This window comes from Conger conger, chromosome 7, assembly GCF_963514075.1.
Source record: "Conger conger chromosome 7, fConCon1.1, whole genome shotgun sequence".
Lineage (NCBI taxonomy): Eukaryota > Metazoa > Chordata > Actinopteri > Anguilliformes > Congridae > Conger > Conger conger.
The window spans coordinates 28,601,342-28,626,804 of NC_083766.1; the positions used below are offsets into that span (position 1 = coordinate 28,601,342).

Below are 25,463 nucleotides of genomic sequence, written 5' to 3' on the forward strand. Positions count from 1 at the left end.
TGCCACGTCTGCAAGTGATGTGGCTTCAAACTGATGTTTGAAGGACATTCCACTGACCTCTCAATTTCCGTGTCTTCACCTCCTTTTCTTGCCTCTACCAATTGGAAAGAGCCCTTACTCATAACTCCACCCATCACAGAATGCAAGGAAAGGAAGCAAGGACGGAGCATTTTAGAAAATGTGAATTTGCAAATGGAATGTCCTTGCCCTTTCAAATGTCAGCTTGATGCCAGACATGGGCAAATGGGGAGAGATGGTTCCAGTTTGATCATTTATATTAAAAAGAAAAATACTTCCACAAACAATGTGCTCATGTTTCCTTACTCAAGCCTCCTAGCTCCTTCAAGGAACATTTAAAGGGCTGACTTTGATCGATTTCTGAGTTAGGGGAGGAGCAAGAGACAAGAAGGATAAAATGAGTGATTGGAATGAGCCCATAGTGCTGGTAGTCCTCCTGGCGTACCCAAACCAATCACAAAGCAGGACGGAAATCTTTTGCCTGCTCAGGCATGAACCAATGAGGCTCTGTACAAGTAGTGTGCAGTCAGAGACAGAGGGTGAAGATTCAACTCTTGCTAGGCTCTGTGGGAGTTTAAATAACAAATCAACCTTAAAAACACTCAGAAAAACAGGTTACTGAATCCGAGAAGAACCTGAAAACCTGGTTGGTCTGTGGCTGGAGGACCTATCAGGATCATGCCGTTTGTATTCATGTGACGTCCAATTAAAAAAAACTGACAAAAACAGAATGTGTGTGTGCGACTGGAATTACGGTTAATGCTTCATTTATTTATGCATCAATAAATAATGTCCAGAGTTCTAGAATAATCTCTTCCAAAGGTGTTTCTGTGACCTCCTGTAGTTATTTAACCAGTTAATTCAGCACACAGGAAATAACCACAAATAGCCAATCCCATTCCATAAACTCACAATTTAAATATTTATTCTTAAAACCCAAACCAAAATTAGTTCAAAAAAAGATTTACAAGACAAGTGATTCTACAGGACATTATATATCTCTCTCTCTCTGCAGTACAACCAAATACAATTTTCTTTAGAAAACCCAGATTAAGAATATTTACAAAATCTTTTTTGTGTCTGCTTGTTGTACAGAAAATATAAAAATATATCCAAACATTATTGCTTTCAAAAAATCCAAACAATCTGGCAACAGTTTTTACTCCTATTTTTAAAGCAATTTCAGATACAATGAGCATTACAATAAAATAGAGAGGTTCAATACAATTCTTTAGTTTTAGGCACAGTTGGATGTCACGTTGGCATACTTTGCTACTTGGTGCAGTGTCACTGCCAAACCTGCAATGGCACGTTATTAAGAGCTGGTTTAGAGGTCAGCGGTGAGCTTGGCAGTTTGATTTCCCACATTTTCCTAAGACCAACCAAAACCAACACAAATAAAAACTTGTGCTAAGGAGAGAAACACTTACTGCATCGCAGCATCCTTATAAACTTTTAATCAGGTGTTTGTTTTAGAAAACAGTTTAAGACTCTAGGAGAAACTGCACCACTGGCCAGGTAATGACACTCTCCTTTGAGATCTACTCCAAGAAACTGGAAAAACCTAGAACTAACGTTTAAAATGAAACCATTTCCCCGGCCACGGCCGACACAAACTGAAGGGGCGGCCATTTCACTGGGAGAACCGGGGAAGTTTGCTCTGCAAAACCTTCACGCCAGTCCGATCGCTCGCCGGTCCGATCTCACACCAGGGGCTCCTGATGGGGGTGAACCAGCTCTCACGGAGTCCCAACGGGAGTTCCATTTCATCGATATTCGATATTCGCGACTCCTGCGCCCGGTGTAATTGTGAGGTATGTTTTTTTTGGTTTAGATAATTTCCTTTTTGTACAGCAGGTTGTGTAATCCTCTACAGGCTATGTCTTACAATAGGAGACCCACCACGAGGTGGCAAGTCTGGCCTCCAAATCCACAGATTGTTACAACTCTACACTTAAATATATCCTATAGCAGTGAAGTAAGAGTAATAAGCTTAAATATAAAATACATGTCTGAACAGAGTGTCTTATGCTCAGCAGAAGATCAGTGTTTGAACTTTAACACACAGTATAATTTTCAACTTGGAACCAATTACCATAATAATAATAATAATAATAATAAAAATTCGTTTGAATGCTCTTATAAGCTTCTCAACTTAACAGAGGCTAATAAAAGAACTTCAAGATGTATATTTCAACAAAAATTCTAAAATGTGCTTTTATTCCTGTTGGGGACGATGTTCTGAAGACACGGGTAAGTTCCTCTGTTCAGTGTGTGGTGAAGGGTGTCTCTGCTGCCTGCTCCCCTTAATTTGTTTGAAACCTGAGAGAAGAACACACAAAAACAGTCCTATCAGTGGGATTACATCTTAACGTTACGCATTTTTTTAACCCCCACCCACGTCCTGAATATTGAGGTGGTACCCCACACCTACACCAAAGCTGCACCTACCTTGAAGGTGTGGACAGACATGGATGAAAAACACAACTGCTATGGATTCAAATACTTTTCTGTGCGTCATGAATTTTGCCTAGTGCAACTGGGCCGATATTTCATAGGTTCTAATAACACTTTCTACACTGCAATTAACTTGTCTGGGGTATTTTAATAGATTTATAGATTATAGATTTTTGGTAGAACGATCCAAAACAATTACATATTTGACCCAGTTCTGGTGAAGGATGCAGTTCCTCACACACCTCTTGGAGCGGCCTGTAGCGTAGCGGTTAAGGCAAATGACCGGGACACGCAAGGTTGGTGGTTCGAATCCCAGTGTAGCTACAATAAGATCTGCACAGCCGTTGGGCCCTTGATCAACGCCCTTAACCCTGCATTGCTCCAGGGGAGGATTGTCTCCTGCTTAGTCTAATCAACTGTGTGTCGCTCTGGATAAGAGCGTCTGCCAAATGTAATGTAATGGAGGTGTGGAGGATGCGGTTCCTCACACTCACCTCTTGAAGGTGTGGACGATGTGGTTGATCATGTGGTCAGTGATGCCGGGACAGAGGTCCTCGGCCTGGCGGATGCTGGTCTCCAGCTCGTCGATGGAGCCGTGCTTCTGCTCACTGCCCCGGTGTTGGAGCTTCAGCTGGGGGGGGAGAGCAGGGCGTAATGGGGTTATTCATTTTACACACACACACGCACACACGCCGGAGAAACCGCAGAGGGTATGGCAGCAGTGCTGGAGACAGGGTGACTCACCTCCATAAAAGCAGGTGAGATCACACTGGACAGGCTGCTGGACTTCTTCAGGAGATCTTGATCCTGAAAACAGACACCACTTTACTCCAGATGTTCCAGCAAAAGCCCCCCTTCCCCTTCTTCCCCTGACCAATCCCCTGACCAATCCCCTGCGAAGTCAATCTCACCGTTCCATTCGTCACCTTCTTGCCGTCAGGCTTCTTCTTGCGGACAGTAGTGAAAGACCATTCTGGCGACGAGTCATTCTCTTTGTTACTGGACTCTCTGAAATCAGAACCACAACCTCTTTCACATTTTACCCAATCCCAGTAATGGACACTGCTCAATTTTACTTCAATTCCAATTCAACCCCGTCCATAATGGCGCATACTCTACTGTACCTGTACAATAATGAAGATAGTGACAGTATACAGAAGGGATACACTGATACACTATTGTAAGACCTCTTTAAGTTGTAACTTATGGGTTTACACCCTCCCTTTACCTGCGAGTCAGGTGTGAAGACAATCTGGCCAATCAGAGGCACTAAATGTTCAGTCAAGTACCCGGGAGAAAAGAAAACCAGGGCTGGATTTGGATTTGAGAGCCAGATTTGCATTTGTATAAGTCGTGTATTAGTATCGTGATGATGCAGTGGCACCCAGGGTTAAACACAAAGCGGCCGATGGCGGTACTGATGCGCATGCGTGTTACAGTGGCGGTGAGGGCACGCAGGAGCGCTAGCTCTGACTCACGAGTCCGAGTCATCGCTGGAGTCATCGTCGCTGTGTCCCTCTGCCTTCCAGCGCTTCAGTCTGTCGATGAGCTCCGTCAGGTACGACGTCTTCTTGGCGTTTTTCACGATGAACTTGTGCTTCAGCAACTCTCTCGCTGTGGGCCTCTGAGGAAGAGGAGGAAGAGGAGGAGTCTCAATCCGGGACCATAGTACCACCCAGAGCACCACCACTCTGTGACGACACTCCGAAAATGTGCTCTGAACAGAAACGGAACCCCATGACCGCTTTCTAAACTTTCAAAACAGAACAGAGAATCAACCACATACCAGCCATTTGTTTCAGCGGATGGCCACAAAATTTCGCCAAGCTCAAACATCAAAAAATATTTTGCACATGTAAATGCACCAGTTCCCCAAAATGAGTACAGTTCATCAGCCATGGTGCCATGAGGACCTGTAAGCTGTACTGGAGTAATAATAATCATGAATAATCATCATGAATCATCATGAATTACCAAGTAAAATTTTAGTGACATTAGAGTACATCACCAGTAGATGGCAGCACAATTACAACTACAAAATTCTCAACAGAGCTCTTGTAAATACTGGGCTGTTTGGAGGCATGATGATGTAGAAAACACCATGCCAATCGGCCATATGGTTAATGAGAATGTTTTTACAAACTCAAAGCTTTTGTTTAACAGAAGACAAGGAAAAAAATATTTCCATCAAAGGAATTAGACACGGTCTCAATATTCTAGTCTAGATTTAAAATGCACCTTTACATCAAAGTCTGTAATCATTTTAGTGTAGTCACAGGCAGTGTGTGTTAAGAGGCAATAACCTTTATTCACAGCCACCTATCAAAGGCTGTGAACCAATTTTCACAGACAGGCCTGTGAGGGGTGGGCAGTCCCCTGCCTCTCTCCGGTGTGTACAAGGTCTCTGTCCTAGGGGTTCTACTGCTACAGGAATCTGCTGGCTAGGTCAAATGTCGCCATCTCAACGGTATGCATCTTTGCCAAATGTATCAAAATAGCACAAAAACATACTTGGCTAAATCATGTGAAAAATGTCCCTTGTGAGAAAACTTGCCAATTTGTATGCAATAGACAAAATAAAACCAAACCGACTTGAATGTGGCTGTCTAAGAAAATCTGAATATTGCTAATCTGATGACTAGGGCCTGCAGAAATAATTGAGCGTGTGACAGTCTGGGATGCCAGCCTAAATGTCAGATGTCATCCTCCAGGTGGCTCTGTAGGCATGCAGCATACTGTCTGGAAACGGGCCCACGTGTGAGTACTTCTCCAACCAGGGACTCATTACGGGGTATTCATCTGAGCAACACCATCACACAACACTGCTGTGGACCAGCCAGGAGGAATTCAAACACAGACACACAAGCAACATCAGGAATGATGACTGAATGATACCCCACAGATAGACTGCATACAGACAGCTTTCATTTATGGACCTTCTTTATTTAGGCTACTTATTTTAGGATAAACCCCTTGTGATGTACCCACTCATTTTTGAAGGGATCCTGACAATATATGACAATATCTATACACTATCCTTGTGCAGAAGAATGGAAGTCTTTAAACCACAGGACAAAGATTGTGGTTTAAAGACTGCCACTTAAAGACAAAAACACACAAAACGACGGTCTTTGATGGACACATGAGCAAACAGCTTTCAATTAGACTGAGGGGAAAGAGTACAGCAGTTGGCAGCATTACATAATGATTTAAAGCATCAGTCAGTGTAAGCATACTTACTGCAAGAGTCAACCAACCAAAATTATGTGCATTTTTAAGAAGCAAAATATTTTTAAACTTGTCAAAACCTGGACCAAGCAAGAAAATAAGATATAAAGAATATCTACAGGACACATTCGCTATTCTCATTGCCAGCTTCATCTTACACAGCCAAGTACAAGTACACGCAAACCACCATCTGCCTTTCGACAGATAACTTGCTTTAGCCAACGATTGACCTTGCAGTGAAATAACTTATTTAGCTAGCAGGCTAGCACTGGGTCAAGAATGTCCTTTGTGAATAAGCACGTGCCTGTGTCAAAGAGCACAGTCTGTCATGTGATCACGTGGTATCCAATAAGGGGCCGATACAGAACAATGGCGACAGAAGTGGAAACACCCCAGAGCTGACAGGGGAGCAGATGGGGCAGTTACGCAGAGCTAGCCAAAACCCTCCCATCTCTGGAGCCAGGACACTGCCCCAAGGGGCTTCTGGCCACAGTCTGCTACAGCACGATCTAGGTTTAACACCAGTCCATGGTGCACAGCCATACACTAGACAGGTGCCTCAACAGGATGAGCAACACAGCAGCCCTAGAAACATTTCATTCATTCAGAATGTATTTTCATTTCAGGTACCTTCTGAAGCACCTGCCACCTACAGTACATAGCATAATTTGCACAGTGCATGATAGGGGGAAACATGACTACACTAAAGTTGACAATGGACAATGTGAAAAGGCGTTAAATGCACTAAATAGCCCTTATCACACCAACACACTATCACCGCCCCGGGCGCGCACAGTGTACATTGGGCGCAAACACAAACGTGGGTGTGAGCTTATGACCCACTCGTACTCACAAAGGTGGGGTCTTTATTCAAACAGGAGTCCACAAACTCCTTGAAGCTCTTGCTGAATTCACCATTCAAGGTGGGGGGGTTGTTTTTGGGAATGAGAAACAGGACTCTCATGGGGTGCATGTCAGAGTTGGGAGGTTCCCCCTTGGCCAACTCGATGGCGGTGATGCCGAGGGACCAGATATCTGCCTGTGAAGAAAGATAAAAAATCCCCCCCCAACCAATTAGAAGTGCCTCAATCTCCAAAACACCTCTTCCCCCAATCCCAGTGGACAGGGCCAGCCTTGATTACAGCCAGCTTAAGGTTTCTGTGGTTATGGGAATGTGGCAGGGACAAACCCACACATACAAAGTAGAGACACACTTAGTACAGAGTAAAGACACATACTATGTACAAAGACACACGTTCACTCAGTACAGAGTAAAGGCAGGGAGGCTCACCTTGGAGTCGTATGCAGACTGCTGTATAACCTCGGGGGCCATCCAGAAGGGGGTTCCCACGAAGGTCTCTCTCTTTATTTGAGTGTCAGTCAGCTGCCCGGCAACGCCAAAGTCCGCCAGCTTCACCTCCCCCTGCTCCGAGAGCAGCACATTCGCCGCTGCGGAGACGTCACACAGTCACACCGTCACACCGTCACACCGTCACACACCGTCACACACCGTGTCACACCGTGTCACACCGTGTCACACCGTGTCACACCGTGTCACACCGTGTCACACCGTGTCACACCGTGTCACACCGTGACACACCGTGACACACAGACACACAGACACACAGACACACAGACACACTCTTATACAATATTTATATGTAAAATCAAATGACTTCCTTGTTTAAAACAAACCCAACAGCCAATTGTTTGTCATGAATGTAAAGTCTTTTTTTGTTTGTTTTTTCAAGGAGAGCAGACAAGCCACCCTGATAGCTGGGAAGGTTTCTCGCCAAGCCATGACTTTGGACTCCAATGTGTACAATAAATGTTAAAAGGTCTTAAAATACTACAGAATGACTGTCTGATCTCAATGAGAATCTTGTGAGATTCCATACCCAGGCTAGGAAACAGAAATGTATCAATATTTAAGCTTAGACATATTTTGCTTAGACAGAGGGTTTAAGAGATATAGTCCAAATTTGGACTGACACATTCTCAGATACTGGCATTGTTATATGATAGTTTGAATGTTGGGCATTTCTGTCAGTATAGTTATTTTTTCCTTTATGCTAGTACAGTATAATATGGATGGGAAAATGTTTAGAGTGATAGGGATGATAATGTAGTCGGGCAGTCAGCAAATTCTTTCCTCTTAACTGCCTGTATATGGCCTATATGTATCATACTTAGGGTATGTGTCATAGTATAGCCTATGCAGGGGCCCATATCAGCCCCATTTCAGCAGAGGAGATGGCTAGCTTGTTTGCGGTTATGGAACCCATAGCAACGATTTAATGATTGGCTAGTTCAGGCATTCTAAGTCTTTGCTCAAGTTTCCAAAGGTGAGGTTGGAAGGAATGTTGTGTGTGTGTGTGTGTTGTGTCTTTGTTTTAGTGTGTGCATTCTGTTACATATTGACAAAATATAATGTCATAATCATATTGCAGCATAATTATATACCGCTACAATACCAGAATTGGCTCATAGCATTCTTATTCAAACTTTAACACTTCTTGTTTGAATTCATATTTTGACAATTACAAACTACCTACAAACACATCCATAAATGTGTCATATCCCTCCAGAAACATTTTTGTGGTTCAATGAGGAAGGTGTACAGTAATAAGCCATGTTTATTTTCATTATATTCGTTATTCTGTTTGGAAAATATTCCATTCGTACACAAAATGTCCACGTCATTAAACCGCAAATGTTTGCATACCAACATACAGGCATGCCAAGACACACACACACACACACACACACACACACACACACACACACACACACACACACACACACACACTATACACACTATACACACCTTTGATATCTCTGTGGATTTTCTTCTCAGAGTGAAGATAGTCTAGTCCCTTCAGAATCTCCTTTAGCATGGTGGCGATCTGGAACTCATCAAAAGGGCCAGCACGCAGCTACACGCACACAAACACACACAAACGCACATTTCCATAATCATGTGAAAACAGAGAGCACAAGACTGATGATTGTGAAGACGCACTGTGGACTGCGGAAAAGCGCTGGTCTCACCAGGTCCAGAGCAGAACCTCCACCCAGGTACTCCATGATAATCCACAGCTTGCTTCCCTGCAGGGGAAAAAAAGAGGGGAAAGTCACTAAGAGATGCTCTTCTTCCCTAACTGCCACAACCACTACAAATTGCCTGCAAAATCAAAGGCAAAGCACTTTCATTTACACTGACGAGTCTTACGCCTGGTGTACGCTACACGACTTTCAGAATCCTAGCACAATCCTAAGCATCTCGCATTTAATGGCCATCTCTTTGAAAGAAATCACTGGTGTTTCTATCTAAGCATGTTGACTACGGTCACAGGGGGTCTCACATTATGCCTAAAGACTGGTGATAAAATCAGACCAATCTGATATCCTGGCAGGAGTAACAGACTGGCTTGAGACTGAAACGGGACAGCTGTGATCGAGTCTCTGCGGGTCTCACATTAAATGACCACCTGGGTGTTCACGTGAAGACGTGATTTTCTGGGGATTTTGCAGAATCTTAACTAAACGTCCTGTAGTGTCTGTAGGCACTAGGCTTTCAGATGCACACAAAACTCAAACAGAACAGACTCTACAAAGAGAGCAGGGCCCAGCACAAACAGTTCCAAAGGTGAAAGACAACCTGCATTCACATATGGTCCAGAAAAGCAACAGGAGTCAAGACTTGCATCTTAAGCACTAACACAACCAGCAGTTTGACTGAGCTGACCCGTTTGTGGGGAGGACCTGGCTCTAGTGTTCAAGCAGTCTCTCAGTGCTATGCTAACTATACTAATTAACAACCATGTAGTGGCAATTAACACTGAAACACTGCAGATTAATTAGGCTTATATTATTATCGCCTTCACCAATGGATGGTTTGATTATGTAATTAATTTACCATTCATAAGAAGTGCTTGTACAAACATTTTCCTTTATATTTCAAAGTCATTTAACTGTAAAATCTCCTTTAAAAGACAGCATCTCATATTAATATCAATTTTCTTAACTGAAGCTTACATGTGATCCTACATCATGTACATTTCATTACTTTTTCTTTTATATAGTTCTTCAATTGACTAGAAACTACAAACAAAAGCATGCATGCGCACACACACAATATTAAACCCTCTCTTCCTGTTACCAATGAGTGTTCGACTACTAAGAAGAAGGCCAGGCGTGGTCTGTCTTTGGAGAGCACACACACACACACACACACACACACACACACACACACACACACACACACACACACACACACACATGCATTTCAGCAACCAAACAGGTCGGAATGATGTCATGCAGTCACATGACCTCAGACCTGAGAGAGAAGTGCCGTGTGCTTCCTGCATTCCTGTGGCCTAAATCACCATTATCATTTCTAGCCATTAGGCTCTCCCATTGTCACTGAGTTTCACGCATGGGTAACCCTGCTGCTCGCCCATACAGGCTAGCCCTGCTGCATTCACACAATGAAGACTGCAGGTGTTCACAGCCATGTCACTGAGAGGATTGTGCCATTTACAATCCCTGTGATGAAGACGTGCTGAACAAAAGACCACCAGCCCTCCGTCTTACTCAGCCTACATCCCTGAAACTACCCACAAACCCTTTCTCTGATGGGTTGGGTCAAATAAATTCCTGACAGGTTATCCTGGTCATAAAAGGCAATGGCAGCCCATAGACTGCTGCTGCAACTTCACAACGCCTATGTTGTATAACAACATTCCACACAATTAACCGCAGCACAGAGGTTGTGATTGCCAAAGACACCAACTCTCCCAAAGAGGTGAACTATTCAAATTTTAAAGCATTTCAAATTAAATGATTTACTTGGACAGTAATGTGAATCTCCAATGTTTTGGGGATTTGTAAAATGCATGTACGTGTGTGTATTTCTTCGTTGTGTTTGTGCCTTTGTGTGCAGATGCTTCTAGGCGGTTGTATTTTGCATGAGGCAGCATGTATTTACATGTTGAAGCAGCTGAGCTGTGGTATGAAGTCACTCTACAGAGGCACAGCATCTAAACTCAGCCACAACCTCAGGGCAATGAGACAGGATATTTACACCTTTCCAAGACATACAATATTCACCCTGATTAAAAGCCCCATATTCATGTTCATATTCATATTTATGCTAGTGTTACGCAGTTAAACTTTCACATAAATTAAGCGTATAACATTGCGCTTCAGTAACCTCTAAACTTCTTACTTACTTCTAATCATGTACCATTCGTAATTGTACAATGTTGATCATTTTCAGATATGCACAGCAGAAAGGTGCTTGGTGGAGAGTTTTATTCAACCTTTTTGAGGTCTGGTGGGCAAGGAGGGCCATATCTATTCCTGGATTTCATGGTGACTTCTGGTGTTAGTCATTTAATTAACCCTAACTTTTTTTAGGGTTATATCGCTACAAAGAAGCAATACACATAAGTCAGAGAGTTTGTTGTATCCCACACCATCATCCTGAGGGTACAATAGCTCACTGAGAGCAAAGATGTTTTTATGCTACATTCTCATTTTATTTGCGATAGACAGAGCTCAATAAGCACTCCTACATTATCCAGAGTCCAGACGCCACTTTCTTCACCATTTGTTCTGCCAGCAAGACGGTGCAGATGACAGAATAAATGGAGAAAAATGACTGTTGTACACTACTAAAGATCTATGAATGGAATTCCAATGCTTTAAGTGAAATCAGTGAGCAGCATCAGCATGGTGATTGGACATTGTATGAAATTGGTCCATATGCAGCACAACTTCCATGATGTTTAAGGTGAGCTGCGTACAGATTGCAGGGGGTATTGCACAAAGCAATCTAGATGCGAGCGAGTTGCGAGCAACAAAAATGTTCTGAGTTGCACTAGGTAACACCAGCTTTAGACACTGCAGTCTAACCCTCATTAGAAACACTAACAGCAGTCTCTTAACGGAGCCAGGAGAAAGTGGCTGGAGTGTGTTGTGATATGGCAGCTCTAGTACCAGAGGGAGTAAGAGCCACACCCAGTGAGACACCACAGTCCTTTCACCCCTGGCCCCACCCCCATCCCTCCCCCAATGAGGGCCCCACGCTCTGAATGTGGTCACTGTGCCCAGGGGTAGGCTGGGTAAATTTACCCACACAACTCTCTCTTCTTGCTCCCAGAAAGTAGCGCGGAAAAAGTGACAACGACAAATTTCACTGGCTTGAGTCATGTCTGCCTGTCTGCTTCCTGCTACAAATACAGGTATGGTGGCATTGCACGGCCTATAATGCACCAGACCAGGGCCGCCCAAGGTTTTCAGTTCAACCCTACTTTGGTTTTCAGTTCAACTTGTTTCTACAAATTAGCAGCTCAACAAGGTCTCTGGCTGTTGAATGAGGTGTGGTTAGTTAGGGTTGGAGTGAAAATCTACAGGATGGTAGATCTCCAGGAGCAGGGTTGGGCGGCCATCAGACATGTAACATGCTGGGCCGGGGGGGGGGGGGGGGGGGGGGGGGGGTGGCCTCTCCCAGCCGGGACTCACCTTCAGGTAGGAGCCATAGTACTTGGTGACGTAGGGGCTGTCGCACTGGCTGAGCACAGTGATCTCCTGCTGGATGTCCTCGATCTCGTCCTCCGCCTCCTCCAGGTCGATGGTCTTGATGGCCACCACGTTCTGCGAGCGGTGGTCGATGCCCTTGAACACCTCGCCGAAGGAGCCCTTACCGATGCGCTCCAGCTTGGTGAAGAGCTCCTCTGGGTCTATTCGTGTGTTCTGGATGGGAGGGGAGGGGGGGGTCACACAGGGGTCAGGGGCATAGTTGCTATAAAGACACAGCAGGGTAACTTATGCCACAGGTATACGCACTCATCCAGAATGCTCCATACCAAAGATACTTATAACCCCACTGCTTTAATATATAGCTATCAGCTATCAAACAGTAACATTATTTTTCAATAATTCTTGTATAATTACATTATTTTTAATCACCAGTGGACAAGTCAAATTTATATTACAATAAGCATGATCCTTTTCTTATTTAAAGTAAGAAAGGCATCCAGACCAGAAATAGAAATCTTGTGCTGGTTACGGGCCAAACTCATTTGTAGTGCTCCCTTTGAATGATGAATGTGACTTTGTAAGGGAAGCAGGTTCGACAATGTTGTCATTACTGTACTACTATATAAATCATTAATGTGTCACTCATTCAAAATCATTACCTGTGTTTGTGCAATCAGTGTTAGAACACATTACAGAATGCTACATGCTAATGTTGACCGTACACAGGGAACCCTATATTCACAGGAGTGCATTACACCCATCTAGTGCAAATGGTGGCAGCCCCTCAGACTGGGTACATGATTGGCTGCCCTGTTGCCTAGGGCAGAGTTTGCATTTGCCAGAAATTTCTGACCAGTAAAAAACAATTAAAGTCCAAGACTTTGAAAGTCTTCTAGACAGTCTGGCCCAGAACGCAGAGCAACTAGTCACCGTTATCACCTGAGATCACCCCCCAGCAGGCTGGTAGGCTCAGTGGACACAGAGCGATTAATTCTGTCAGATCAAAAGTCCGCAGGAGGAGAGCGCTACACGGCTAATGAGAATCCACAGCTGCGCTCGAACTTAGGAGGCCTTCCATTCCAAGCCAGCAGCTGCCCAAATCCCTGCCATGAAGTATGACCACTAATGAAAGGACACAGCCTGGATAAGCTGGTGGTTGGCTATTATATCTATTTATAGTTATTAGTTATTTTTGGCCCGTTATAAATAGGCCTCTCTTCTCGGTTAAAACATGACGAACTTGAATAGGCCTAAAGATTAGCAGGATGTGATCAAAAAATATGGATATAATTTGTTTTATTGTCTTGTTGTTAAATGAATTCTGCAGCACTCCAGGCTAAAGCCGATTAATACACAGTATACAATCCAAATAGGACTAATCTCTGTGGTGAAGAGCGGAAATTGATTTTATTAGCCCAACAGATTTATTTAGAAAGAGATTATTACTCTTCTTGCAGAAGAAAAATATGTCAACTAATGATGCAAGATTAGAACAGCTTCTTTTGTTAAGAAATGGCTTAGGCACACACAAAAAATGCGTCTTTATTCAATTCATCCTGTTAAGCAGCAGAGCTGCATTTGCATATTTCATCATTATTATTATATTCTTTGTGCGGAAATGTTTTGTTTTTCAGTCCAAAAATGCAAGATTAGATTTACATTAAATGACATTACATTACATTAAGCAGACGCACTTATCCTGAGAGAAACAGGCAAGTATATAGTATCCAGGTTAGGTACCTCGCACAACGGCAATTCCCTACCTGGAAATTGAACCTACGACCTCGAGATACCAAGCCCAGATTCTAAGGCACTATACTGCACTTCCACCCCAAAGATGTATCGTAACATTCTGTTACCTTACATGATATGACATTTTGGATAATATATAAGATTATGTTGTATTAGAATACATACAATTATGTTCTTACATATCGTTAAACTGTCTGCTGTCTATCGGGCCTGCATTGATAACAGATAAGAAAGGAATTTTTATTAATTTGTCAAACAAACTGAAATCCTTCCCCAAACATTCTGCAGGATAATAAAAAAATAAAAATACCAGGGTTGGATGTTTTCCGTCTAAATCACAAGAAGATGATGCTCTTCATCCCGACCCCATTTCTTTAAAGAGGCTGTAACTGGGTCAGAAAATATTTCTGATATCACAGATTCTTTATGCATTTGCAGAGAATATATACGGGGGGAAAACTGAGAAGAACAACTTTCTGTAAGGTAGGCAGAAAGGATGGATCTTTCTGCAAAACTACACTACCAGAGAGTGATTTAGAGTTTGTGTCACAATCTTCACTTTCACCATTTCATGGCCGATGCCTTCTCGTGTCAGTTATACTCTTCCTACACTACAATGGCTGTAGGCTCTTCCATGGCATTTATCATTAAAACAAAGTTGTTGTTTTTTAACGGATTGGAATTTTTCAGCTTTCAGGGAGAGTTAAGTATTTGAGTCATTTGTAATAGCTATGAGCTCTTCAGTACTGATTTGCTCATCCTTATTAGTGTGTGTTACAGTGGGCTGGGGACGGATGGAACACAGGGCATCGTGGGCTGGTCGGGCTTGTTCCTGTCTCTGTGGTGTGTGTGCTTTGATCCCGGCTCCGTCTGGGCACTTGTGTTTTATTAATGGGCCTTTGTGACAAGCTCCGCCCACACCTGCTCAAAGCTTCTCCCTTACAGAGGCCAGGTGGCTGGGTAACAGCACACCTGCACACCGACACCTGGAGCTCAGAGAGGAAGAGAGTGCTCAACACACACTCACACATATTCTCTCTCATACACACACACACACACGATCATACACATGCATACATGCACACACATTCTCTCTCTCTCTCTCACACACACACACACACACACACACACACACACACACACACACACACACACACACACTATCTCTCTTACACATGCATTCTCTCTCTCTCTCTTACACAGTGTACACACACTTGCACTTTCTCCTCTACAGCAGCGCACCAGTGGGGCTGGCTGCAGGGTCTTGTGGGTAAGCAGTGTCCTTGCTGTGTGGAGTGGCCGGGGAGATATGGGCAGAGGCAGGCCCAGATAAAGGACCTGGGAGTAGCAAGGGCGCTAACACGCGCTCTTATCAGCCCGCTTCAGAAACCAAACACTCTGCAAACACACTCCAACATATTCATACAACACAGGGCTGAAAAACCCCAGCAAGAATCATTTACATCAGTTTTGAATGGATACGCTCCAGCAGCGAGTGGAGTCAGAGACACTGCAGGAAACGGCACACCCCTTCACAGAGGCAACAACACGTTTCCCACACCGCCCCCTGCCCCACCCTTTACAGCGCACCCAGGCAGCTGTCAGACGTGCCTCTCACTCTAGAAACACCAGGGCAAATACACCCTTCCAGCACATCCGTGTGTGTACGTGCGCGTGTGTGTGTGTGTGTGTGTGTGTGTGTGTGTGTGTGTGTGTGTGTGTGTGAGCAGGCCTGTATGCGTGGGCTTAATGCTCCTGCACACCAACCCTGCCGGGATCCTGTGAGGCTGCGCAGCAATAGAGCAGAAGTGAACATTATGCCCTGAAACCACTCCGCTGTCAAGGATACCCATGAGCCAATCACGAGCCGAGAAACGCTTTGTCAAGGTGTCAACGGTGTCCAGCAGGAAACGCTCTCGCCGTTGCACAACATTTCAGCAACAGGAAGAGAGCGCCGGTGATCTCTGTGCTGCCCCCCGCCCCCACCGCCTCCCTCCTGACGCGCTGCAGAAACACTACCCTCCGCTCCCTCAGGTCTCTTTGTTGCACAAGCGCAAACAGAGGAGTGGCGGAGAGCGAGAGCAGCTGTCACGGGCCGCTTCCTGTTCCACGGCAGGTGGGACGCAGAGTCAGGTGTGCCGCAGAACGTCCGCTGGGCGTTTGCGCCACCGCTCGTCTCCCCCAGAGCCCGTGGTGCTGCCCGACCCTCAGTGAGCCCGCAGGGCAGCTGCCGCCTCCAAGCCTGCAAACAGCAGGTCGGCCAGCGGGTTCAGCCCCGCCCCCGCCACAGAGGAGGTGTATGTTTTATGTGTTTAATGTACTTATGAAATCTCTCTGTAGAGTCGTTACTGGGCAAGCTAGTTTGCTAATCTGCCAACGTTAGTTCTCTAGTTCTGAAAGTCACTGCTTTCCAGGCATCACTGAGGGAAGGAGAGCACCTACAGACGTTCACAATACACACACAAGCAAGCTTTTCAACCTGCGGGTCCAAAACATTTGGATGGGTCTGTCCACATTGATGAAGGACTGCGGTAACACGAAAGGGTCGAGTGCTAGACTTTGAACCGACTTTGGGCGACATGGCTCAGGCAGTAAGAGCAGTCGTCTGGCAGTCGGAGGGTTGCCGGTTCGATCCCCCGCCCGGGCTGTTTCGAAGTGTCCCTGAGCAAGACACCTAACCCCTAAATGCTCCTGACGAGCTGGTCGGCGCCTTGCATGGCAGCCAATCGCCGTTGGTGTTTGAGTGTGTGTATGAATGGGTGAATGAGAAGCATTAATTGTACAGCGCTTTGGATAAAGGCACTATATAAATGCCAACCATTTACCATTTGAACCAGACGCATTTAGTTCAGAAACAGCCAGGAATCCTGGGAGAGCAGCACCATCCCCACAGCAAAGTTAGAATTGCTTTGTATTAAAGACTCAACAAAATGTAGAGGTAACGACATATTGAAATGATCCTAGTGCTACGGGAAAGATTGTTATTCCTCCCTCTGAGAACGTTAAAAAAAAAAACCTTCAAAATCAATAAATGCATGACTAACCACTTCAAAAATGTTCTTCACCATCCTCACACTGTACTTTACACATCAAACAACAACACCCAACGCACCGTTTCTGATTTACAGAAAGCAAACTGCCACTGAGGTGCTGAACTTCTTTGCATCATATGCAAACAGTAAAGTAGCACAGAGTAATACCATTAGCTGGGCGTAAAGAAGATTGGATGATTACATAGTGACTGGTGGGATCCACAGGGTAGATTTTTATCTATTTACCTTGGTCAGCCAATTCCTTAATTACCCCATTAGTACATTGCTCATTCATTTATGAAGTGAAAAGTGTTAACCAGACTGCTTTGGAAAGCAAAAGCGGACAGAGACATGGCAGGTTGAACATTAGTTGCTTTTGTCAGGTAAGTACTATTATTATGCAGTGTTTTAGGGGACAATCACATTTGTTGTTTATTCACTGCCTTGAGTAGCGATGATCCTTATTCAACTATGAATCATGAAGAAATATTTGTGTAAACGTGTCAAAATGCAACCTTGCTTTCAGACTCAACCCTCAGGTGAAGAGACTTTATACTTTTAAATGTGCTGCTCTTCAGATCAGAGAAGGTGGGCTGTAACATTAACCCTCATAGCCAACTGACAAACTGGAGTTTTTCCACAACCTACTAGCCGTGCTCAGTCAAGCACAGGGTTCAAAGTTGACTTCTCAGACTTTGGACCCTCCAGTGAAAGAGAGTAGAGGGTGTTTCACGTCCGCTCTGTGGCTGGGTGTGGAACAAACGCTGCTCATGTGGAACCTCTCAGTTCTATTCCAGGAGGCCAGGCTAGCTTGGGTGGGGCTGGGTATTGGGCTGCAGTGGTGAATTCACCAGCGAATGGAAACGGAGGGATAACCACACTGTAGCCTTCTGGGGCGTGCCACACCCAGCTCCCAATTTACTGCCCTGGCAGAGAGGGGCCATGGACCATTTCCCACAATCCCACAGGGAGCTGGTTTCATGCTGCAAAGCAGCCATCTCCTGCACGGCCACAGAGACTTCTACACCAGCCCACTGGTGAAACTCCATTTGCTAGGCTCAAAGCAAATAGCTGGTAATTGAGGCCGCAACCAAAGAAACAGCCAGGAATCCTGGGAGAGAGCCTCTGTTCCCACAGCCAGGCCAGAAGAATTGCTTTGTGTTAAAGACAGAACAAAACGTAGAGGTAACAACGTATTGAAATGATCCTATTGCTACAGTGAAGATCATTAGTGCTGCCCCGGTGAATGGTCTACAAATCGCTTAAAATTCAACAGGTGCATGAATATTCACTTCAAATCAGGCTATTCACCATCCTCGCACTACATCAAGCATCAAATACCAAACACACAGTTTAGCATATGCAAAATTACTGCTTTGGAGTATATAGGCCTATTAACAAGCAGGGGTGTATTACCAAATATTCCTTACAAAATCACGACTCCACCACGGCAAGATGTTCTGCAAATGTTCTCCAGACGTTCTTGCTGAAACAGTGAGGCTCAGCAGTAGTTTCTGATGTGAGGAGCCAGCTCCTGCCACTTACATCACATTCACTAAGCTTCTGTAACCTCACATTCCTGGGATCTGGAGAGCACATATAATTACTGCGAACTCAACCAGCCTCAGCTACCAATTTGCAAACATCTTCCCCTTTATATCGCCTCCATATGTCCAGCAAACACTTGGAGCAGCTGAAACAGCTGTTTGTGCAGGAAGGCCTTTCTGCCCTAGCAACCACTTTTTTGTTGTTGTTTTGATTCCACTCAAATTCTCCTTTGAACTTCATAGCAATGCCAGATCATTTTAACTTCACTCAACACCGTTTCGACTTCTTCAGGGGATGGGATGGTGGAGTGCTACAGAGGCAGCAGTAGGTGTGTTTTAGCAGCAGCTTTTGGTGGCCTCACTGGTCAATGACTCAGTTAGATAAACAGAAGCAATTCCACAGGAAGTCCAATAAGGAAGGCCACAAAATGTACCAACACCCAAGTATTAGTTTCATTTTCTTCCTTGTTGTTTGCCAATTAGCATGTCATTATCATTCCTGGCTGTAACACCAACATACCTCACACATCCCTTGGCAGAAAGATCAACCTCTCCAGCCAGCAGATGAAAACTCAGTTTCCATTAGGATTAGAGACTTCTTACCGCTTCACTGAAACCAGGAAGGAACCTCAGTTTCTATAACAAGGTTACATTTTGTGTCCACCAAATAAGTTAAACTTTAACTGTATGTAACCAGTAAAGTAACAGGCCGTATTTCAACTGCCATTGAAGTAAACTGTACGGGAGTACAACAATGCTAGCAAGCTATGATATTGGCAAGTTGCATTAGTATTTCTGCTACATCAATTTATTTGTGAAGAAAATTTACGGCATCACTTCCATACAATGATTCTCATTTGATTTCTCCTATATTCATCTACAGCTGCCAGTCTGAATCTGTATATTTTTAATGAGTGGCAGTTCAAACAGTTAAGAGAATGACTAATAGATGATTGATGTAGATGTGATTTGAATATACTTAATATTATTTGTAGGCTATATTTATTTATATTGCCTCAGCAAGTTTAATATAAAGAAATATACATATGGAGGATACTTTAACATCACTTAAGTACCTAGTGCAGATAAAAGTGATGTAACAAAAGAAAAACTACTGTCCTCCCCTAACTGGTCAAACCTCCTTTAGCAGCAAAACTTTCAAGATTTCCCGCCAGCATTCATTCCCCACATTGCCTTCAAGGAATTCTGAACACTCTTCTCCACATATAAACTCTGGCTTTCTTCCAAACACTGGCCCTTTTCACTCATCTTAATAAGCTTTAGCTAAAAAATGCTAAAGAACATTCAGCCACAGAACACAGTGGGATGGTGTGGAACTTGGTGGCCCTAACTGAACGGCCAGGTTCCACACCATCACAGTAGCCCAAAATGACATTACCATCCTACTCTACCATTTCAGACGGGTACTTCAATAATGAGGAAAAAAGTCTAAAGTGAAAATGTCACTCAGCAGCTCAGGGACAATTTGTATCGTTTGTAGCTGCTGAGAATCAGTTGAAACTCAACATCTGGTGAAGAATGCTATGAATACAGCTTCATGTTCATTTTAACTGTGGTATTGCTTTTATCCGTTACCAGGTGAGTACACAAAATATTTTATCTGATTTTTTTTTTTTTTTTTTTTTATATTGCAAGTATTCATTAGAATTTTCAAATTTAGACTAGAATTTAGAATCTGCCAAATTTACATTAGCTTAGAGGTAGTCTGGTCCCTACCACACTGCCTGTGTTGTTGCATGCCAAATTAGTAATATTAGTAACCAATAGTACTTATAAATTAACACTGAAGATGTGATTATGCAGAACTATGGAACAGAATAGTTTAACAGCTACACAGGCAAACCTTGTTTATTTGAACCCAATGGATGAGGTGTTTGAGCAGACCAAGCCTAATTGGTTGAAGAGGGAAGGTAAACTGGAATTCTGACATCCCATTTGACAAGAAACATTTAATAGATCTGGATTGTCCACAGGACGTTGGAGCTATGAAGAGCTATGAAGACCATTTTAGCATTTATTTGAAAACCATGCCACTTCATCCACTGAGTGTAGTCTCAGGCTGCGCGTGTCATAGGAAAGAGTTCCAACCAAAAATGAGATTGAAGATTGAACATCATTTATTAGCATAGCATCATTTGGGGTTACATTAAGCGTATTTTTATTGACTTATTTAGACAGGCCCATCCTTGCCTGTATACCAGCCACTGCAAAGCCAACAGGTTCTCAGAAACTCCTGTAAATATAAGTTACTCACTGCACACAGGAAACAAGTAAAACAGAAATCCAATAAACCATTCCAAAAACGTGTGACCTGAAAAAATGCTAATTATGTAATTATGTAAAAAGAATCTTAATCATATTCTGAAAGTAACAACTTGTAATGCCCAGGACTACTTAAGCAAAGAACACACATGTACACATATACAGTGAGATACAGAATTATTGGCAAAAAAAGGCTGCATATAATAAACACAGATAATATGTTCAAACATATAGGAAAACGATATACTTTTATTTCAATACATTTACCTTTGTGTTTCAACAGGATTTTTATTGAGTAATCTAATCTATTTCTGAAAACCATAGGTGTCAAATTATTGGCACACCCAAACAATTATTGTAAATAAAATCAAACAAAGTTAACTTGGCAATATCATTGTACTTCATTTAGTTAATCAGTCTAAAGGAACTATATTGTGTCATTCCATCACTTCCTGTTTCACTAGAGTAGAAAAATGAGGCAATAAGCATGCAAAATCCCTTTGTCATCCATTACCATAGGAAAAGCCAAGTCAAAGCCAACTACCAATTCAAAAGAGGCGGATGGTAATTGACCATCACAAGCCTGGCTATGGGTACAAAGAAATACATAAATTGTTAAACATACCACGTGGCACTAAAAAAAGTAAAACGCATGGAATGGGAGTAAACTTGCCAGAAAGAGGGAGCAAGTGCATGATGACCCCACGGATGGTGAGGAAAACGGCAAGGGAAGCTATACATAACACAAGAATCCCGGTTCAAGAATCGCAGAGATTGCTGCATTTTGAGGTCATCAAGTCTAAAAAAAAACACCACCTCCATACCAAAAAAACTCTTTGGAAAGGTAGCATTGAGGAAAGGTCAAAGACCCTGCAAATGTGTTCTCTAAACGTACCGCAAATTATAAGAAAAGACTCCTGGCTGCCATCTTTGGCAGGGGCTTGCAAAAAGTATTATGTGGAACGTTTTTTTGGGGAATTTCTTTTTTCTAAAAATAAATAAATAAATAATCATTTTTAAAAAAAAGTAAGACTTTGGTTGATTCCATTGAATCCTTAATAAAGTGCACTACTATGTTGGGGAAATAAGGCATTACGTTGGTTTGCAGTATTCTTGTGCATATTTATCAAGGGTGCCAAATCTGCCAATAATTCTGGAGCCCAATGTATCCACAGACATTGGCCTACATGCTGTATAGCTACATAAGCAGTATGCATCACTACCTCGAGTCACCAGGAAGAGAGAAAACATGGGGGTGGAAAAAGTTACTGTGTGTTTAAGACACACACCCCGCTGATTTATGGCAAATATGTAACTGGAACAACTATCAACAGAACATCCATGTTCTTAGCTACACACCATACCATTACTTTCCGGCATTTTCCATTGGAATAAAGACGGCATTACCCAGTAACAGTCACAATTACAAAGTAAGATTATTCCAAGAGCATTAGCTAGGTCGAAATCTATCCAATTAGCTTTCTAAGTAGCTTGCTAAGTCGCTAGTGGAGTTATCTAGCGTTAGGCAGGTAGCCATCCAGACGTTAGCTACCAACTGCGTGGATAGTAGCTAGCGAAGTAATTGTAGCTTAATTTAGCCAACGAGTCATCCTAAAGCTTAGTTGTTGGTAAGGTAACGTACATAATGTTAGCTAGTCTAACTTGGTTTGTAGCCAAGTTCCTTGAGTCAACTGGCTAGAACTCGGGTAACATATACATGGCAAGACCGCATCATAAATCGTCCTCATAAGCAAAGTTCGAAAACTATTCCTTAATTCTTCCAAGTTAGCTGTAACTTATACTCAACCATGAACTCGGGAAACTCTTGCGAAGATAAACTAGCCGCACCGCATTAGCAAACGAACATAAAACTATAAACCTGACTGTTGGCGCTTCAAGTTTACGTAGTGCCTATGTTTGGATGTAGCTAGTTAGCACAGACAACTAGATAAGCAGCAGGCAGTCTTCATGCGAGGCCTCCTTACCTGCATCCCTGGAACCTGCACGGCCACCGGCGATTGGGCCATCTTCCGCGTCCAGATCAGTTACCGCACTAGCGAAAATAACCTTTTTCCTCTCCGGTTCTTTGCGATCGACAAGACTTCCACTTCACTATCCAGAACACCTTATAGGCAAAAAAAAACAAACATGTGAGCGAATGCCGTCACAGCGTCAAAAACAACGCTTCAAAAGTTTCCTCGCAATGATTCCATACTTACTTTAGAACTTAGCTTCACAGGCAGTGTATTCCCTGCCTCGGCAGAGTTTGCCAGAACGTGCCTGGCTAACGTCCTGTTAGACCTGATGATAAATTATGCTGCCATTACTGCTGTGTGTTAATTGGCTGTTTTCCCTAATTCCTGATTCTACAGCTGCATCAATAAGTTACTAAAAGTTGTTTCCATGATTTAAAAGTCCCAGTGAAATATCCAAGTTGTACTTTACAGAGGCGATGCAAACGCCATGTTTGCGTCAAGTACTATCTGCGAGTTCCTCGCAGAGTTGGGTGGAGTCGTGTTATTGAGCTATTTGGTTGGCACGTCACTAACCCTGCTACAGACAGGAATTACCTTAATTCAACCTGTCTCATCTGTTCATGTTCTCCCGGAGATGGGCTATTAATGAAATAATTTGTCACAAGGCTGAATGTTTTACAGTGATATCAAGCAACATAAATAAACAATGGAAATCTGAGTATGATTGCCGCGAAGGCAAGAATGTAATTATAATACGCTATTAACTTTGTTTGTTATGACTGCCCAGGAAGTCGCGCGTCGGAGCCACCCAAAGAAATAGGCTCAACAATGGCAGGGTAAATATTAATTTCAAACAACTTATTTAGATGCTAAAGGTAAAGCTAGTAATAAAAACAGTAGCCTGAATGTTAGAAGAAAAAAAGTCAATCAACACCTCGGAAAAATATTGGTTAAGCCAATTAATCGTTTAAAATGTTTCTTTTGTCAGGATAAACACTCATGCAAAAGTACAGTTCATAGAACAACTTCCACTGTTACTGACTCGATGAAGAAGAGAAAGATCGACTTTGGTTCCCCCTGCTGTTCAACAATGGTTAAATTTCGCGTGCACTCCGGGCTATTGGCTACGTATCTGACTTTGTGAGACGTTAAGCAACCATTCTAACGGGATTTATCATATAAATGTATATTATAATAGAAATATATTTATATATCACATGGCCCTGCTTATTTCACTGCATAATACATGCGCTTGAAATTCATGTCATATTGGAGATACCAATGAATAAATGAAAGGTAGTGATGGGGCTGGCTTGTCTGTGCCACACACAACAAGAGCAAATTGATGACACATATTAAACTATTCTGTATCCCTAGAAGAGGAGGAGTAAATGTCAAGGGTGGGAATATAGTCTCCTAAAAATGCAATTTTAGTCTGTACTGCACCGAAATGACAGTGTGGCACATGTGCACCCCCTCGGTAAAACAATAAAGAGCATTTGATGTTACCGACAACAGGGAGTCAATTAGCAAGAGGAGTGAAATTTCGGCAAGCCCTTATTTTTGCTGCAAAAAGTCACGCCCCACTCTATCTTTAGATTGTAGTGCTTGACACACCAAAATGACTGTGATCACACATCTGGAACTCTATTGTACACCATAGAAAGCATTTGATGATAGGCTTACTGGCAACAGGGAGCCAATTAGCCAGGGGAAAGACATTTGGCAGGGACTTATTTTGGCTGCCAAAGACTATACCACAGAAGACAGGGGCTTGGGTGCTTCTCAATAAAGTGAATACATAATAAAGTAGGCTATGCATAATGTTTTTGCATGTCATTTTTATCTGCTTTATTGCATACAAGTTTTGAATGCAATAAAACATTCAGTAAAGCATGAAGAATGGTTGCTAACCTCATGATTCTCACATGGTAAAGAATTATGCAAATGAGTACAACTATAGCAACTGTAATGGTGGTGCCCTTGAGCTAGCTAACTAGTCAGCCAACACTACATCACCCCCTCCTATGCAAAGAGGAAGCACGAAACGTCACTGACTCAAACTCTGACTGTATGCATGTAGTCCACTGGCTGTGGCCTGTTTCCCTGACAGCTGTGGGCTGGAGCTCCTCACACTGTGACAGGAGAAACACAGCGCCTCCTCCCTGGTGCTGCAGCCCAGACTGCTGGGGTGTCATCATCACTGACTTCTGCTTCCACTGTTGTGACTGCAGGATGTGGGGGCTCTGACAGGCCGTTGTTTTTGGATAGCCTCTGGTTCCTCATTCCGTCTCACTTCATTCAGGCATGACATATGGGCCTGCTGCCAGAGTTGGGAAGGCATGCCATACAGGAAGGCATCAAGGGCCAGGCTGTCTCATGTTGGAGTGCTGGATGAGGCACTGCATATTGACGGTGAACAGTACCAGCTTCTCTCCTGGGCACAGCACACAGTGATGCAGCGTCTCTGCATGGTGGATATTTCTTCACCAAACTGCCACTCCAGCACTGCACCACCATCAAATGACAGTGGGCATTCAGCTATAACAGCACCTGGAGTGCCTCACCTTCAGGGGACACACACACACACAGATGCTCCTCCAGCAGATTTCCCCTCCAGTTGC

At 43.4% G+C, this 25,463-nt stretch overlaps 1 protein-coding gene across 2 annotated transcripts; it reads right to left on the minus strand.

Annotated features, from left to right (window-relative positions):
* Nucleotides 1-916: 916 nt before the first annotated feature.
* Nucleotides 917-23,400, minus strand: stk26 (serine/threonine protein kinase 26). Of its 2 annotated transcripts, XM_061247574.1 has the most exons (12): nt 23,083-23,393; nt 22,849-22,988; nt 12,232-12,462; nt 8,755-8,811; nt 8,531-8,639; nt 6,995-7,152; nt 6,557-6,742; nt 3,954-4,099; nt 3,387-3,483; nt 3,220-3,282; nt 2,970-3,106; nt 917-2,340 (listed from the first exon to the last, which is right to left on the minus strand). In XM_061247574.1, the coding sequence occupies exons 2-12, from the start codon at nt 22,888-22,890 to the stop codon at nt 2,325-2,327; spliced, it is 1,242 nt and encodes a 413-aa protein (XP_061103558.1). In that variant the 5' UTR covers nt 22,891-22,988; nt 23,083-23,393; the 3' UTR covers nt 917-2,324. The 2 variants fall into 2 exon arrangements, with proteins under 2 accessions (XP_061103558.1, XP_061103559.1); XM_061247575.1 differs by lacking the exon at nt 917-2,340 and having other exon boundaries at nt 2,966-3,106; nt 23,083-23,400.
* Between the last annotated feature and the right edge of the window lie 2,063 nt (nt 23,401-25,463).

Coding starts and splice junctions, on each gene's coding strand:
- stk26 (XM_061247574.1), bottom strand. CDS start 22,890: ATGGCCCAATCGCCGGTGGCCGTGCAGGTTCCAGGGATGCAG. Junction 8,812..12,231: donor ACTATGGCTCCTACCTGAAG/GTGAGTCCCGGC, acceptor TTTCCCCTGCAG/GGAAGCAAGCTGTGGATTAT. Junction 7,153..8,530: donor AATCCACAGAGATATCAAAG/GTGTGTATAGTG, acceptor ACGTCTCCGCAG/CGGCGAATGTGCTGCTCTCG.